Raw genomic sequence first — 15541 nt, 5'->3', positions numbered from 1 at the left:
GTTTGCAGTGAGCCGAGATTGCACCACTGTACTCCAGTCTGGGTGATGCAGTGAGACTCCACCTCAAAAAAAAAAAAAAAAGAAAAAAGAAAAGAAAATGCACTCTTTAATTCACTGGGATAAGGAGGGGTAGAAGTGATAAGAGAAACCGTGTGTGTGTGTGTGTGTGTAGCAATTGCTCTGGAGTGTTATAAACTTTAATTGAAGACTACTTAGGTGATGGGTTTTTGTGCTTAATATTTTAACCACAAATTCATACCAGTACTTGAACTTTAATAGCATACGAACCATCTAGGAATCTTGTTAAAATCCAGATTCTGAATCACTGCCCCTGGAGTAGGGTCTGAGAACCTGCATTCCCTGGTCTGTTGTTGTTGGTCTGTGGATCATGCCATGAGGAGCAAGGCTCACCCTTTGCAGGCCTAAACTCTTGGATGCCCTTGCCTTCTTCTCTTTTCAGTGATCACCCCACCTCCCAACCCCTGTGAGGACGGCAGTCATACCTGTGCTCCTGCTGGACAGGCCCGGTGTGTTCACCACGGAGGCAGTGCGTTCAGCTGTGCCTGCCTGCCTGGTTATGCTGGTGACGGGCACCAGTGCACTGGTGAGTAACTGCGGGTCAGCTTCAGTGAGTGGAAAGTCGCCTTGGATGCACATCCTCACATAGATGGAGATCTCCCAGAAAAGACAAAGGACTTCCTTTGATTCTAACAGCCTTGTGGCTGCCAAAATAGCGAGGAAAAAAGCGTCCTTTGAATTAGAAAGGGGAGCCAAGGGTGATTTCCTGTGGACTAGATGGACGAGCATATATGGCTTCCTTGGCGGAGATATTCCTGTAGCACTCAGGAGCTTCTAACGTTGGTTCCTTGGAGCCAGTGCAGACTGGAGGAATTTAGGGAAAGTTGCATACCTTCCTGTTAGGCAGTCTCCACCTTTCAATCTCTTTGGTTAATGGCTTAATTCAACACTTATGATTGTGCCATTCTCCTGCTTTAAGTGATATTTTAATCTATCTCTAAACACATATATAATTTCTAATTTTTCTCTTTCAAAAGAGAGAACTCCACACATATAAAAAGACACACATATCGAAACTTTTCTCCCAGAAATCTATCTTTAAGACTTAATGCAGTATTTTATAAAAGCACCAAATCATTTGCAAGGCTAGCCATTGCAATTTAACTTGGAAAGAATGTGTGAGGTTGTTATTTAAAGGCTAGACATAACTCTCTGAGTATAAAATGTCCATGAAACTAGGATTTAGGAGTACTTTAAAATAGAAATCATTCAATAAATCTACTTAAATCACAAAAGGTTTTCCAAACATACCCTGTGGTATGTGATGAGATTGAAACTCGGTTTCATGTGAGTCACACACACAGTTAGGGTAAAACGACACACTGGGGATGAGAGAATGGTGGGAGAAGTGTTTGGAATGGGAACGGGCCTGCTGGGGAACATGAACCTTAAAAGACAGACTTTCCCCTGCTCCTGGTGTTGCTGTCTGCATCTGCTGCCATCCACCCAGGCCCACTGAGCTGATGTGCTAAGAACAGCTTTGCAGTTCCTGGGAGCTTTATACCAGATCCAAATAGCACGGGCCTCCTTCCTCCACCAGATGTTTGATTCTCATCCTTCTGCTATTCCTTTTTCCCTTTGGTTTCAGCAGGATGGGCTGAGTGGACAGCAGGCTGAGGGCATGTGTCACTGACAGAACAAAGGTCACTGTGACAGCAGCTCAGCTCTCCACTTCTCCCTGGATGGGGCAGGCACACATGGTGGTTTATTGAGCCTCATTCTCTTTCCACTTGTGCTGTACAGAAGCTCTGCTCCATGGTTTTCTTGAACAATTTATGCTGAACTAACCCAAAGCTATGACTCAGTTCAGCCCCCCACCCTTTATTTATTTATTTTTTCCCTAAATAGATATTTTTGGTGGTGGTATTGAAAGTTGAGGCTATGGCTTGAATATTTGCTTCTCCAAAACTCATGTTGAAACTTACGTTCCAATGTGGCAGTATTGAGAGGTAGGGCCTTTAAGAAGTGATTGGATCATGAGAGCTCTGCCCCATCAGTGGATTAATTGGGTTATCGTGGGAAGGGAACTAGAGGCTTGATAAGAGAGACCTGCCTAAAATAACATGTTAGCACACTCAGCCCCCTCACCATGTGATGTCCTGCACCACCTCGGGCCTCTGCTGAGAGTCCCCACCAGCAGGAAGGCTGCCACCAGATTTCGCCTCTTGACCTTAGACTTCTCAGCCTCTAGAACTATAAGAAATAAATTCCTTTCCTTTAGAAATTACTCAGTTTCAGATATTCTGTTATAAACAACAGGAAATTGACTAATGCAGATGCTAACCCTCAGTTGGGATTCCTGTGTGTCTTGGTATTAGGCCCAGTCATGTAAGAAGACTATGGACCTCTTGAATAAACACCCCTAGCTCTAGATAAAGAGTATTTCCCAATTAGAATGAGGTAGATTTGTAATTCACAGATGTTTGTCCCACTTAACCAGCCAGGAGCTCCATCTGTCATAGATAAACTGGCGAGAAAACATTGAGTATATCTGTAATAGGTATACTCTTTACAGATACCCTCTACAGGTATGGAGTTCAGGGTGAGATGCCAAAGCCTGACAGTGGGAATGATGCTTTTCCTTCTTGTGGAACACATCATTTGGTTTGGTTTAACCCTAGTACCAGCTCTAAGAAATGTGAATCCATTGAGAAAAATCTTGTCTGTAGAATTTCTTATTTAAACATCTGGCTGCTCAGATCAGCAGAGATGGTGCTTTTAAAATATTTAATTCCTTAGTGCTCTGGTTTAAAGCAAAGAAGTTGAAATTAATTTCAGCCTAGATGTGATGAGTGTTAATCAGAATATTAATTTAGATGCTGCATGCTTTGATCACTTCTAAAATGATTATTCTCTCCCTCCTTTTTTCTTCTATTTGTCCTGCAAGACTTTGGTTACCTTCTGGGGTCATGTTAGGGCTCTGAAATTGGCTACTTTTTCATATTGGGAATTTAAGTATTGTCTTTTATTTGCCCTCTCTATTTTTGCCATTTTCAATTGTCCCTATTTTATTTCTGGCTCTCTGCTTTTAGGATTCTTTCCAAAGCCTACAAACTAAAAATATGCCAAACCCATCAGATGCTTCCCCAGTGTATTGGTTATCTATTGCTGTGTAACAAATTACCCTAAAGTGTAGCAGCTTCAAACAATAGACATTTAATATCAGTGGTCCAGGGACCTGGGAATGGCCCAGCTGGGTCCTGTGCTTTAGGATCTCTCACAAGGCCACAGTCAAAGTGTCTGGTGGGTCTGTGGTCTCATCTGCAGGCTTAACTGGGGAAAGATCCACTCATGGTTATGGGCAGGATTCGGTTCTTTGAGGACCATTGGATTGAAAGCCTTGGTTCCTTGCTGGTTGTTGGTTGCCTTCAGTTTTTTGTCACTTGGGCCTCTCTAACATGACAGCTTACTTTATTAATGCCAGAGAAAGTCTGCTAGCAAGATGGAAGTCATAATCACAAAAATAACATCCCTTCAATGTTGCTTTATTGATTAAAAGCAAGTTACTAAAAGGGCAGGGATTACACAAGACCATGAATCCCACTAGGTAGGGATTGCTGGGGGCCATCTTAGAGGCTGCCTACCACAGCCACTTACCATGTGGCTGCCTTCTAAACTTCCAGATTGTGGAGTAGTAGAGAATGAATGGTCATTTTCCTAAAGACCCGTGCATAAATCAGGCTAGGCTAATCATGAAAGGAACTTGAAGAATAAATATAGAAATATATGTGTATGTGTGCATATTTAAAGGCATTCCATAGTACACATGTGTCTCAGTGACAAAGAATAGAGGCTGTATTTTGTGGGAGCTATGCATTGTTAAAGCACATGTGCTCTTTTACTCCATCAAACTAACAATAAGGGGGTGTGGGAGTTTTTCTCCAGCCACAGTTTGTTAAAAACCCGGCTCCCTGGAGAGGCTGCACTTGGATTTGGGTTCTCAAGTCTGGTCTGAGTCACTAGCCAGGAGGCTTTTATCCAAGTAGAGTTAAATCCTCTGCAGCTTCCCTCAATCTGGAGTGATTTCAAACTTGTGTTGGTGTGAGCTGGATATTTCTCAGACATGTTTGTCCTTTTGGATTGTTGTGACTTGGCCAGGTGCAAAAGCAGATTGTCTTGAGTTGGGACCTTCCCAGGAGGAGCAAGTGTGAGTGGAGGAAGCTGGGTTACAAATGGCCCATTACCCAGAGTCATCATTACTCAGGAGGAGCCTAAGGGTAGATACTGACATTATTCTTTCTTGGGTTTCCTGGTGTTTTTCTTTTTCTTTTCTTTTCTTTCTTTTTTTTTTATTTTTATTTTTTTTGAGGCAGGGTCTTACTTTATCACCCAGGCTGGAGGGCAATGGTGTGATTATAGCTCACTGCAGCCTCAACCTTCCAGGCTCAAGTGATCCTCTCACCTCAGCCCCCCAAGTAGCTGGGACTACAGGTGCATACCACCATGCCCAGCTAATTTTGGTATCTCTTGTAGAGAGGGGGTTTCATCATGTTGCCCAGGCTGGTCTCAAACTCCTGAGCTCAATCCATCTACTCCCCTCAGCCTCCCAAAGTGCTGGGATTACAGGCGTGAGCCACCACACCCGGCCTAGCTTCTCTCTTTTTTGATAACAAAAGCGTTATCTCCATTGTGTGCCTGGCCAGGTTTCCTGTTCCAAGAATGTAGGTAGATGTTGGGTATAGTATGGTAAAATCAGTGTGGTTACAGGAGGAGGCAAGGATGAAACTTGAAAGGAAGTAGTTTATTACACTCACAGGTCTGCAGTGGGTTCACCACATGCCACGCAGGGGTGCAATCAGCAGGGTGCCCAACTGAACAGATTATGGAGTAGAAAGAGAGTGGGACCTGTGGGCTGAAGCCTTTATTGGGATCTGGGGTGGGTTTGAGGTTAATTGATGCCAGGAAATTTCACTGGGCTCAAAGGCAAGTGGGCGGTGGTGAAGGAGCGGGAGCCTGGGGGAACTCGAGGCCAGTGGTTAGGTTTATCATCAAGCAGTTCCTAGTGGTTTTGCTCAGTATTGGGGCGGTGAGAAGGGTGTTGAAGCACAAAAGCATGAACTCAAAGGATTTTTAACACATCTTCCAAACAGTTTCTTTACCAGCTTAACAGATGATAGAGTGGAGGATTGCATTGAGATTAAGCTACCTTTCATTACCTGAGAAAGGGGCTCTACTACTTCTTGAATGTTTTTGTCTTTATAGCAGTCCCTATAGACCTCTGATAGTAATGACTAAGCATAAGTAGTGGCCTCCTTCTCCAATAGTGCAATAAAGTTCCTCTCTTGCCAGGGGGCTGAAAGTCTTTCCATGTTTTCTTTGTTGATGTCTGAAGTCGTGTGCATGCATGCTTAGGGCCTGGAGGGACTAGCTGGACTCTCGTCCCTATCATGGTGTGAGAGGCCCTCCGAGGAGGAGTCAGGACTGCAGGTCAGGGAGTCTTGATCTTTGGGGCAGGAATTTCTCACTTGTGATATCTTCAGTCTCTTTGGGGACTTTCTCCTCCTTGTTGGTCATTTCTAATAGCTTCTATCTACCCAAAACTTTAGTATCTTTGATGATGCCAACAGTATCTTTGGGGAGGAAGGCTGGTTTTTCAGATTTAGTCAGAATTCTTAGGCTGAAGGTTCTAAGCACATCAGTGATTTATTTGGTAGCTCTGGGGAATCCCCTCTCTCTTTAGTTCAAAAATAACAATAAGAAACTGCTCCATGGGCTCCAGAAATAGGCCCTGTGTCTCAGGAATTCCTGCTTCCTGTCATTTCTTGGGGTTCCTGTTACCATTAGAAGTCCTTTTAGCATGTGTATTGTGAATAGCTTTAATTTCCTGCATTTGGCTGGATGTTAATTTTTACAGCTTTAGTTTTACAGCCAGTTTTACAGCCTCTTCCAGGTCCAAGGTGTTGGACGGTCAGGTCATCGGTTTTGCCCAGCTGGGCATTTGAGTTGCCCTGTTGAAGAGACAGAGCCAAGCTCAAGGATAATTATGACAACATTGGTTGATTTTTGGGCAACTGAGGAGCCAACCAGAACACTTGGTTTATTTCTACCCTTGCAGATGAATTAATATCCGCTTTCTTGCCTTTGTAGGTGAAATGATGGTATCCAAGGAGGCCAGTCACTCACCTGGGTGGAGACTCTGTGGGTTGCATTGAGTATTCAGAACTTTTTGTGGGGAGGACTCCAAGGAACTGATATATGCTGACTAAACTCCCCAGAGACAGAAGAGAAGCAGAATGCTTACTTTCTAATTATAGCATAAAAGATTCCTCTCCAGTGAACAGAACACCTTATGCTTAATGCCCAGTGTGTGTACTTAGTGGTACTCGAGAAAGAACATGAGTTACTAGAGGATAAGCCAGTGACAGTGTGGTCTGGACAAAGGGTGGTGCAGGTAACCCTAGAAAGAGGTTCCATGTGGGTCATGGGAGGCTGGGTGAGGAGCTAGCCCTGTTCCCAACCCACTCACATCAAATCTAGGGCTTCAAATCTCTGTCTTCCCAGGCCTATGTGTCTCTACCGTGGGCTGCACCATACTGATGCAACACACACTCATTTTCTAGGTTTCACACTGATCACACCATCCCACATTTTTTTTTTTCTATTCACACATTTTAAAGAAACTTGGTTATTGCGATGGATGGAACCACTGCTTTGTTTTATTTTCAGCCAAGCCTTAATTGGACCTACACCCTTTGTTTATCCTCCTTTTACTCTGAAAGACTTCCTGTCTCTTAAGATAGCTTATCTCATCCCTTTAACCATTCAATTCTCAGAGCTGCTTTTTTTCTGCTGGGGATGGGGGGTGGGGGGGTGACTTTGTCACATCGACATTGTTGGCATATGTGGATTTCATTAAATAAAAGGAATGTAAGTTGGCTTTTCTTTGAAGTGTCAGGATTTTGTAGTTTTGAGAAATATGATGGTGAAAATTAATCCTCGTGGTGCCATGTGGAGAGTGTAGGGGCCTGAATTGTTTGTACTGATATGCCCAGCAAAATTAGATTTCCATTTTCTAAGTATTATTTTAAAACCCTAGATAATATTCTTATTTCTTCTAAAAGTGGAAAGTAAAGAAAATACCTGGCTAATGGGGGTGTGGTTCTAGATAGTAAGATTCTGATTAGGCAAGATGGAATGTGCTTCTTAGCTGAAAAATATTTGGGGCCTCATCTGGCTCCTTTGCATCTATAGACGAATGTTAGTTACATGGAGATGGTGCCAACAACGAAAGAAAAAAAAAAACCATTGTTGGATGTATTTGTCTTTGTTGCAGCATTGCTGAAAGGAAGTTAATGACTTGTAGTCTAAAGGTTAGTTCAAAGGTAATTAACTTCCTTGAATTCACTGTCAATGAAACATGCTGTAGGATGTATTTTTTTTTCTTTTCTGTGAGTGACTACCCATTTGATTTCTACACTGAACATGTTTAGTCTGATGTGTTAACTCACATGCTCCTTGATTTTTTTTTTCCTTTCTATTAAGCCTACCTTTAGGTGTCAGCATTTTTCTGCTCATACTCAAAGGTCTTCTGAAGCTGACACCTCACTGGATGATGATCCACGTGTCCAAAGCCCATGCAGTTGCACAGATTGTGTGAGTGAAGTCATAGTGTTCTTTGCTTCTCTCTTCTGTTTCTCACCTCTGCAGATATAGACGAATGCTCAGAAAACAGATGTCACCCCGCAGCTACCTGCTACAATACTCCTGGTTCCTTCTCCTGCCGTTGTCAACCTGGATATTATGGGGATGGATTTCAGTGCATACCTGGTAAGTTTTAGAGGGCCAGATTAGGCACGTGAATCTCTTAGCTCCTTCAAGGGTATTTTTCTATGACAGCCCACTCTTGATTTAGCCTGATCTGAAGCCTTGCTGGATTTTCCAGGCTGTGGATTTTTTTTCCTCAGTTACCTCCTGCTGCCTAGTTTACTGATAGTTCACTGATTCGTGACATTCCTGGAGGCCTGCAGGAGATGACCCATCCATTGTCCCATCTCATAGCAGCTCTGGTTAACTGCCCTAGTGATCCGCTTGACCTTGATGAGTGCAATTTGGATGAAGTGTTGAGATCAAGCTTATTAAACAGGAGCCATATGCACCGGTAGCCAGGGTTAAGCCCATGGCGACAGTGTTAGAGGAGCTTGGCCAGCTTGGTGCAGTCTGGTGACTGCCGTTGGCCTGCAGCTTCTCAGACTTAACCTCTGGGCCTCAGGATGAATGAGCTTTGGCTTGTTTTCTCCAGAGTCTCTTGGGATGTTGGGCAGATGCCACGGCTGCCCCTCATTTTCCCCAGATGACAATAGGGAGGGGCTGGGCTGCTTTACACTTAGAGCCAGCTAGGGACCTACAGGATGAACTGGAAGAACCCGGGAGAGACGAGATAAATAGTGGCAAGGTATTATAACGTAAGAATCTAGGGCTCCAAAATCCCAGTGCCTTTCCATGCCATGCTGTGGGCTGGTGAATTGGATGGGTTGCAATGCCTTCTATTTCTCTTCTGTGTCTTCCTCTGCCTTGATCCTGGGAGACTCCACCTCAAGCCTGACGCATTGTGAACAACAGCAGCGCCATGCCCAGGCCCAGTATGCCCACCCTGGGGCCCGGTTCCACATCCCCCAATGCGACGAACAGGGCAACTTCCTGCCCCTACAGTGTCACGGCAGCACTGGCTTCTGCTGGTGCGTAGACCCTGATGGTCATGAAGTTCCTGGTACCCAGACTCCACCTGGCTCCACACCGCCTCACTGTGGACCACCACCAGGTGAGCTTAGGCCTGGGGCTAAAGAAGCAGAATGGCACTGGTGGCGGGTAGATCATAATTCCTGCCCAGACCATGCAGGCACAGGGCCAGTCACCATCCTTCATAGCCCCTTTCCTCCTGAGAAGACTTGAATAATAGTGCGTACATATATTCATGTTTGTGTCATAAGGACATAGAGATATAAAATACATGACACATGATCTGTTACACATTGGCCTCTTAGACCCTTGTCCAGTACAAACTGGAAGTTGAGATTGTGTATGTAGGTCAGACTGAGACCCACTACCTTAGACCTGTTACACCATCTTAGAGAGATCTGACAGTTAGAAGATATGGCCAGACTGGCGTTTTGACGAGAAGGAAAACTGCCTTCCTATGTAACTATCTCACTTACCTCTGCCTTCTGAATGACAGGAAACAGTATGAAGGCTGTGTTAATATCAATAGGAAAAATAAGAAAAATGACACCTGCTGGTGGATCCAGCTAGTTTTCTCTAAACTGATAATCCCAGCCCTCTGTAACGTAGCCCAACATCTCAGAGGAGGCACAGGCATCTGGTTTCGGTTAGCCCATATACAATCTGAGAACATGCCTGCTACCATCTGAGCATGCTGCATCTGTGTGGGGCACGGTGATCAAGTGTTCACAGTCGATTACAACAGCAGGCGGATAAGGCAACTTTCTGTTCCTTGCTGCATTATTCAGGGATGGGTAAAACTTTTTTCCTTAATCATTACAGAAAAACTTTATTTAATGAAGAACATAGGATTGGTTTGATACAGTTTTAGCCAAAATGATTCCTATACAGCTTGCTATCCAAAGATCCATTTTTACTATCGAGAAGGGTTCCATAAATACTAGTCTTGGCTTTTAATGTGTGAAAGTAAGAAGAACTGGAGAATTACCCCAATAGTTTTTTCCCCTTTTAATGGTGTTAATTGTTGCCCGGGTATGGTGGATCATGCCTGTAATCCCAGCACTTTGGGAGGCTGAGGCGGATGGATCATGAGGTCAAGAGATTGAGACCATCCTGGCCAACATGGTGAAACCCTGTCTCTACTAAAAATACAAAAATTAGCTGGGCGCGGTGACATGCACCTGTAGTCCCAGCTACTCAGGAGGCTGAGGCAGGAGAATCACTTGAACCCAGGAGGCGGAGGTTGCAGTAGGCTGAGATCGTGCCACTGCACTCCAGCCTGGTGACAGAGTAAGGCTGCTTAAAAATAAAAAAAAAATTTTTTAAGCCAGGTCTTGGTGGTTCCCAGATTCATATAGGTAAAAATTGGTAATGGCTTGATCCATAGTCCCTCTTTGTTTCTATTTTTAGGAAAAGATTTTAAAGGTCCAAAAAAGGTACAGAGAAATTCTATTTCCCTCATGCCTTCTCTTTGAAAATGTCGTTCTAACTCTGTCTGGGATTTGAAGAAATCAGATGGTTGGGAGGTGCCTTTGGGGAATGGTTCAGAATTCAATTAAATTTATTAAGACAAGCATGTGTTCAGGACAATGATTTTAAGGGGGAACCAAGAGACTGAGAAGTGAAGGACGAAAATAGGGCCGTGTTCCCTTGTGCGGACTTTCTGCTGCCCACACACTCTCTCGGCACTGGTTTGGACCCGGCTGCTCTCTCTGACTGGTCTCATCTTTGATGGGGTCAGCTTCAGGGAGGGTAAGGATGCTCTGTGCCTCTGATTTCAAAATACTTAAACCCCTGCCAACCAGAAGCACAAGAGAAAGACATTCATGGTTGGGTTGAAAAGTAGCAAATAGTAACGAATGAAAGGGATGCCCATGTATGAGTGATTTGAGACACCCATTTCCCAGGGGTTAGGTGCGTCTCTTTGTTTGGAAGGCAGACACACAGCACAGGGTGGTCCCTTAAAGCAAAAAAGGATCCTTGGAGGTCTGAATGTGGAGCAGGGGTGGAGTTGGGAACTTCTCCAGGGAATCCTGCAGTGTTTGAGGAAGTAGCATTTCCCTCTCTGTGTTCCATTGAGACACATTTGGGTGAAGAAGTCAGAGTCTTAACCTTCTCCACAGGGTCTTAAAAAGAGCTTTGCCTCCCATGGGTCATAAGCTACAGTGACAACTAAATGGCATTCGCTTCCCCCAACTCTGGTGAGTCGTGCAGTTGAGCTAGTTGGGTTTGAGCTCTGACAACTTCATTCGCAGCCTTTTGTGTTCCAAGAGGAACTGTAGGTGCTGGAGCCTGATCATAATGTTCCCAACTTTGTTCGTTGGAGTCATTGGAGGGTTTTGAGCAGAGTGACATGAAATGCCTTTATATTTTAAATGGACCATTCTGGCTGCTGCTAATTGAGTTTACATTGGTTTTGCAGAGAGTGAGGGCATAGAAGGGTGGAAGCGGGAAAACCAGTGGGAAGGCTGTTGCAGAAATCCCAGGGAGAGGATGAGGCTTTTTGACCAGGGTGAAGGGGGGGGTACAGTAGTGAGAAGTAAAGATATTCTAAGTGGATTCTGAAGGTACCACTAAAAAGAGTTTTTGATGAATCAGATGTGGATGGTGGAAGAAAGGAGGGTCAAGGATAATCAGGTCTGAGCAGTGGAAAAATGGAGGTGCCATTTACTCCTATGGGAAAGACTAGGGGAGCATCTGGTTTGATGGTGAAGGCAGGGGCTCAGTTTCTATCAGTTTCTGATTTCTATTATACATCTAAATGGTGGCAGCAAGTAGGATTATTGGCTATGTGATTCTGCAGACTGTACGCTTTAAGTTGCAGGAATTAAAAAGGAAGGAGAAGTACCTCCTCTTGTTTAAGTTCCTTTGGGTAGTCCTAACATAAATGAATAAGTTATCTCAATAACCTGCCGCAGCAGAGTCTGCTCAGAACCACCTGTATTTTGAACAAAGCCTCAATGGCACTGTGGAAGCAGCCTGGGAGGAAACTGCTTTGCAGCCGAAGCCAGAAGGACTTTAACCACAGAGAGAGCTGTGAGGGGAGGGGATAAGAGGAGGATGCTGGAGAAAGGGGGAGAAAGGGCAACATGGCAGGAAGCTAGAGCCTGCAGGAAAAGATTCAGCTTTGAGATAATCCCAGGCGCAGGGTGGGTAAAGCACTTCTGGAAACTGGGCTCTGTAAGAACCATTTTTAAGCTGTTTGCCACCACCTCTGCTATACTTCACTACTAATTCCACTCAGTTTTACCTTTATTCCATGTAGTTTTCCAGTGGGTAGACAGAGGGCGCCGTGGCATAGTTGGGCTTTTGGTAATACTTTCTAAGGCGCACACTGGCCAGGTGCAAGATGGCCCTCTCCTCAGCAGGTCCTGGAGCTTGAAGCTTGAAGCAAGTGGGGAATGAATACAAATTGGCTTTAAGCATCACCTCGGCCACTGAGTCCCCAAGGATCACCTGCACAAATGCTCCATCAGCAGAGGTGCCCAAGGTGCAGGCAGGATGGGCCTTGTGGGCCTCTCCTGGCCAGAGGGAGATCATGCCCCTTCCCAGGCTGAGTGAGCTGCACTGCTGACCTTACCTCCTCTTATTCTTGATGTGGCTGGGCCTTGATGACAGACCCTCCTGGCAAGAAAGAAGCATCAGATGATCTCTTTCTGATTCCCATGGTAGAGTACTTAGAACACATTTGCTTCCCAAGTTTGGTGTCTACGGGCTTGGCTGAGACCTGGACAGTAGGAGAAGGAAGGCCAGGAGGCCAGGCATGGGGTCTCGAGCTACATTTTGCATTCTGTCTTTGGCTCACAATCAAAGGCTTTTCTTCTTCCCTCTTCCCCATCTGCTCAGAGCCCACCCAGAGGCCCCCGACCATCTGTGAGCGCTGGAGGGAAAACCTGCTGGAGCACTACGGCGGTACCCCCCGGGATGACCAGTACGTGCCCCAGTGCGATGACCTGGGCCACTTCACCCCCCTGCAGTGCCATGGAAAGAGCGACTTCTGCTGGTGTGTGGACAAAGATGGCAGAGAGGTGCAGGGCACCCGCTCCCAGCCAGGCACCACCCCTGCGTGTAAGCACCGGGCCGCCCCCGCTCCCCTCAGCTGAACTTAAGGCCTTTGCTAGGGATGCTGTCTGCTGTGGTGAAGTAGGGGGACGTGTTGGGGTCACCAGGTCTAATGAAAGAAGTCACTACGTGCTATGTTGATTTATAATCTGGTCCACGCAAGATCCCAATTTGCTTTTGGTGTCTGGTTTTTGTCATTAACAGTTTCCATAATTGGAACATCTGCAACTCAGTTCAGCAGGCAGTTACTCCCCCTCCCAAGCCCAGGGCGACAGGGGACACATGTCACTCTGGAGTCCTAAAAGGAAGCTGACACAGTGCTGGCTCTGTTTTTTTTTCTTTCTTGAAAAACAAAAAACCTGTTCTGCTTTGTTCTGAAGGAAGTGTTTTGCTGCCTTCTTCCCTAGTAAATGGCAGATTTACATAATTGATCCTTAAAAAAACCCTAGAAATTAAAATTTCTTTTGAAGAACATCTGGAGCACATCTGCGTTGGGCAAAGAACTTTTGATATTTTTGGAGGCTCTGGTATGTGGTAAAGTAACTTTTCTTCCCATCTCCCTGCCTGCCCTTGTTCCCCTTCCTCCTCTCCCACCCTCTCCCACAGGTATACCCACCGTCGCTCCACCCATGGTCCGGCCCACGCCCCGGCCAGATGTGACCCCTCCATCTGTGGGCACCTTCCTGCTCTATACCCAGGGCCAGCAGATTGGCTACTTGCCCCTCAATGGCACCAGGCTTCAGAAGGATGCAGCCAAGACCCTGCTGTCTCTGCATGTAAAGTGGATTTCTGCTGTGGGGGGCGGGGGCTGCGTGGCTTTCCCAGTGGGAGCCACCTCACAGGCCCTGTTGCGGTGCAGTGGACTGGGGCAGGGAAGTCCTGGAGGGTTTCTGAGCTGCAGCCCATTCGCATGGGCCTGATGCCACCACCACAGAACCAGGGCTCTCTGTTGCTGGGGGTCACCTGTCACTGACCAAGGCTGTACTCTCTGGTTTGTTCATGGGGTTTCAGATATATGGAAAGGGAACTGTAGAGTTGTCAGCATATGGAGGCTGTATGGTGATCCAAGGGAAAACGGACAGACTCTTACCCTAAGTCCTCAGGGTTCTCTGTATGTCATACCATCTCCATAGAAATCCTGGAAATCAAAGTGACAGAAGGACTAGCCACAAGGTGTGGTGTCTGCGATTTGTTGGGGACTCCCAAGTGGAAGTCAGTTAATGACTGTCTTGCCATTGCAGCCCTTCCCTTTCACTTTGGTTCTGTCCCTTTGACCCACTTCTTTCCTAAGCTTCCCTGACTCTAGATAAAAACTTGAGGGGTGTGTGACGCTGGGAGAGGAGTGGATGGCGCCTTCCCCAGGGGATGCTTGATGCTTCCTGAGCCAGCAGCCTCCCTAATGCAAGGCACCCCATTCTGGGGAGAGGGTTTTCTCTAAAATGGGGGAAAAACAAGGGTAGCTCTCTAGAACGGCATCGACACAGTGGAAAATCATCTAATTCCATTGTTGAACTTCACACTCCAGGCACTTGCTCATCTGTAAGAAAGAACAGTACGGCATTCATGTTTACATTTACTTCTGTAAATGAATGACTTATTTGGTTCCAGAAAAGCTTAGAAACAGCCAGTGTTTAGGAAGAGATGTGTTCTTTTTAGGATTCGAGTTTTTGGGTCCTATCCCCTCCCCCAAGAAAACTTTCACATTGTTTTGTAAAACTTTCTCTGGAAGAGGTAGAGACTAAGAAGTTGACATCACTTTAAGCTAACCCTCTTTTATTCTAGTCAAGTCACAGAGCTTGATTGCCTTTCTGAACATGTCCCTGAGCAGGACAGGGTGGTGATGGTAGTGGTAGTGGAAATGAAAGATATGGGACATGGGTTATTTGCACATTTTAAGGAAATTTACTTAAAGGAAAAAACTGGGACGTTTTCTCTAACCTGAGGTTACGACATGGGTTTATGAATCCCATGATTCCCTGGGTTAATGGAAGCTCATTTCAATGTGTACTCTTGCCTGGGACAAATGACCTTTTAATTTTCAAATAAAAGTGTAGTTGACCTTAGCCCTCCCCTCCCAACCCCCCACTGGAGCCAAATCCCGTTTTGTACAATCTTTCTTGTGCTGACTATGCTCCCAGGGGGCGTAAGTGAAGCCAAGCCTCAGGAGGCTGTTAGGCAAGGCAGGAACTTGTATGACCTCAGGGACAGCCAGATAATCCCTGAATGTTGGCTTCTCAGAGCAGGAGCCTGGATTGAACACTGAACGAAGCAAGTTCTGCATGGAGTTGTAGAAAAATGTCAGACTCAGCATTTTTTTTTTAAAGACTCATTTATTTAGCAATGAGGAGAGACCTCACTAGCCAAAGGTTGGATGACCACTACTCCCTAGTTCCTTAACCCAACAAATTATAGACTTTTTCCTTCTTTTGAGACAGGGTGTAGCTCTGTTGCCCAGGCTGGAGTTCAGTGGCACCATCTCAGCTTGCTGCAGCCTTGATCTCCTGGGCTCAAGCGATCCTCCCACCTCAGCCTCCTGAGTAGCTGGGACTACAGGTGCGTGCCACCATGCCCAGTCAATTTTTTTCTTTTTTTTAGAGGGGGGTCTCACTATGTTGCTGTCTCAAACTCCTGGGCTCAAGCAATCCTCCTGCTTTGGCCTCCCAACGGACAGGAATTACAGGCGTGTCACTGTGCCTGGCTGTACTTTAATACAGGATATAACCAA

At 45.7% G+C, this 15541-nt stretch overlaps 1 protein-coding gene across 4 annotated transcripts in view; it reads left to right on the top strand.

The window, feature by feature from the left end:
* NID2 (nidogen 2) overlaps positions 1-15541 on the top strand; it is a 63250-nt gene that overhangs the window by 40245 nt on the left and 7464 nt on the right. For all 4 annotated transcript variants that reach the window (XM_037983982.2, XM_037983981.2, XM_037983979.2 and 1 more), the window contains 5 exons: positions 461-604; positions 7726-7845; positions 8603-8836; positions 12601-12822; positions 13423-13592. In XM_037983982.2, coding sequence (XP_037839910.2) covers positions 461-604; positions 7726-7845; positions 8603-8836; positions 12601-12822; positions 13423-13592 — 890 coding nt within the window. The remainder of the gene's footprint in view (positions 1-460; positions 605-7725; positions 7846-8602; positions 8837-12600; positions 12823-13422; positions 13593-15541) is intronic.

Source organism: Chlorocebus sabaeus, chromosome 24 (assembly GCF_047675955.1).
Source record: "Chlorocebus sabaeus isolate Y175 chromosome 24, mChlSab1.0.hap1, whole genome shotgun sequence".
In the NCBI taxonomy this organism is placed as follows: domain Eukaryota; kingdom Metazoa; phylum Chordata; class Mammalia; order Primates; family Cercopithecidae; genus Chlorocebus; species Chlorocebus sabaeus.
Note: the sequence above shows the minus strand (reverse complement) of the source record. Positions and strands in the feature narration are given on the sequence as shown.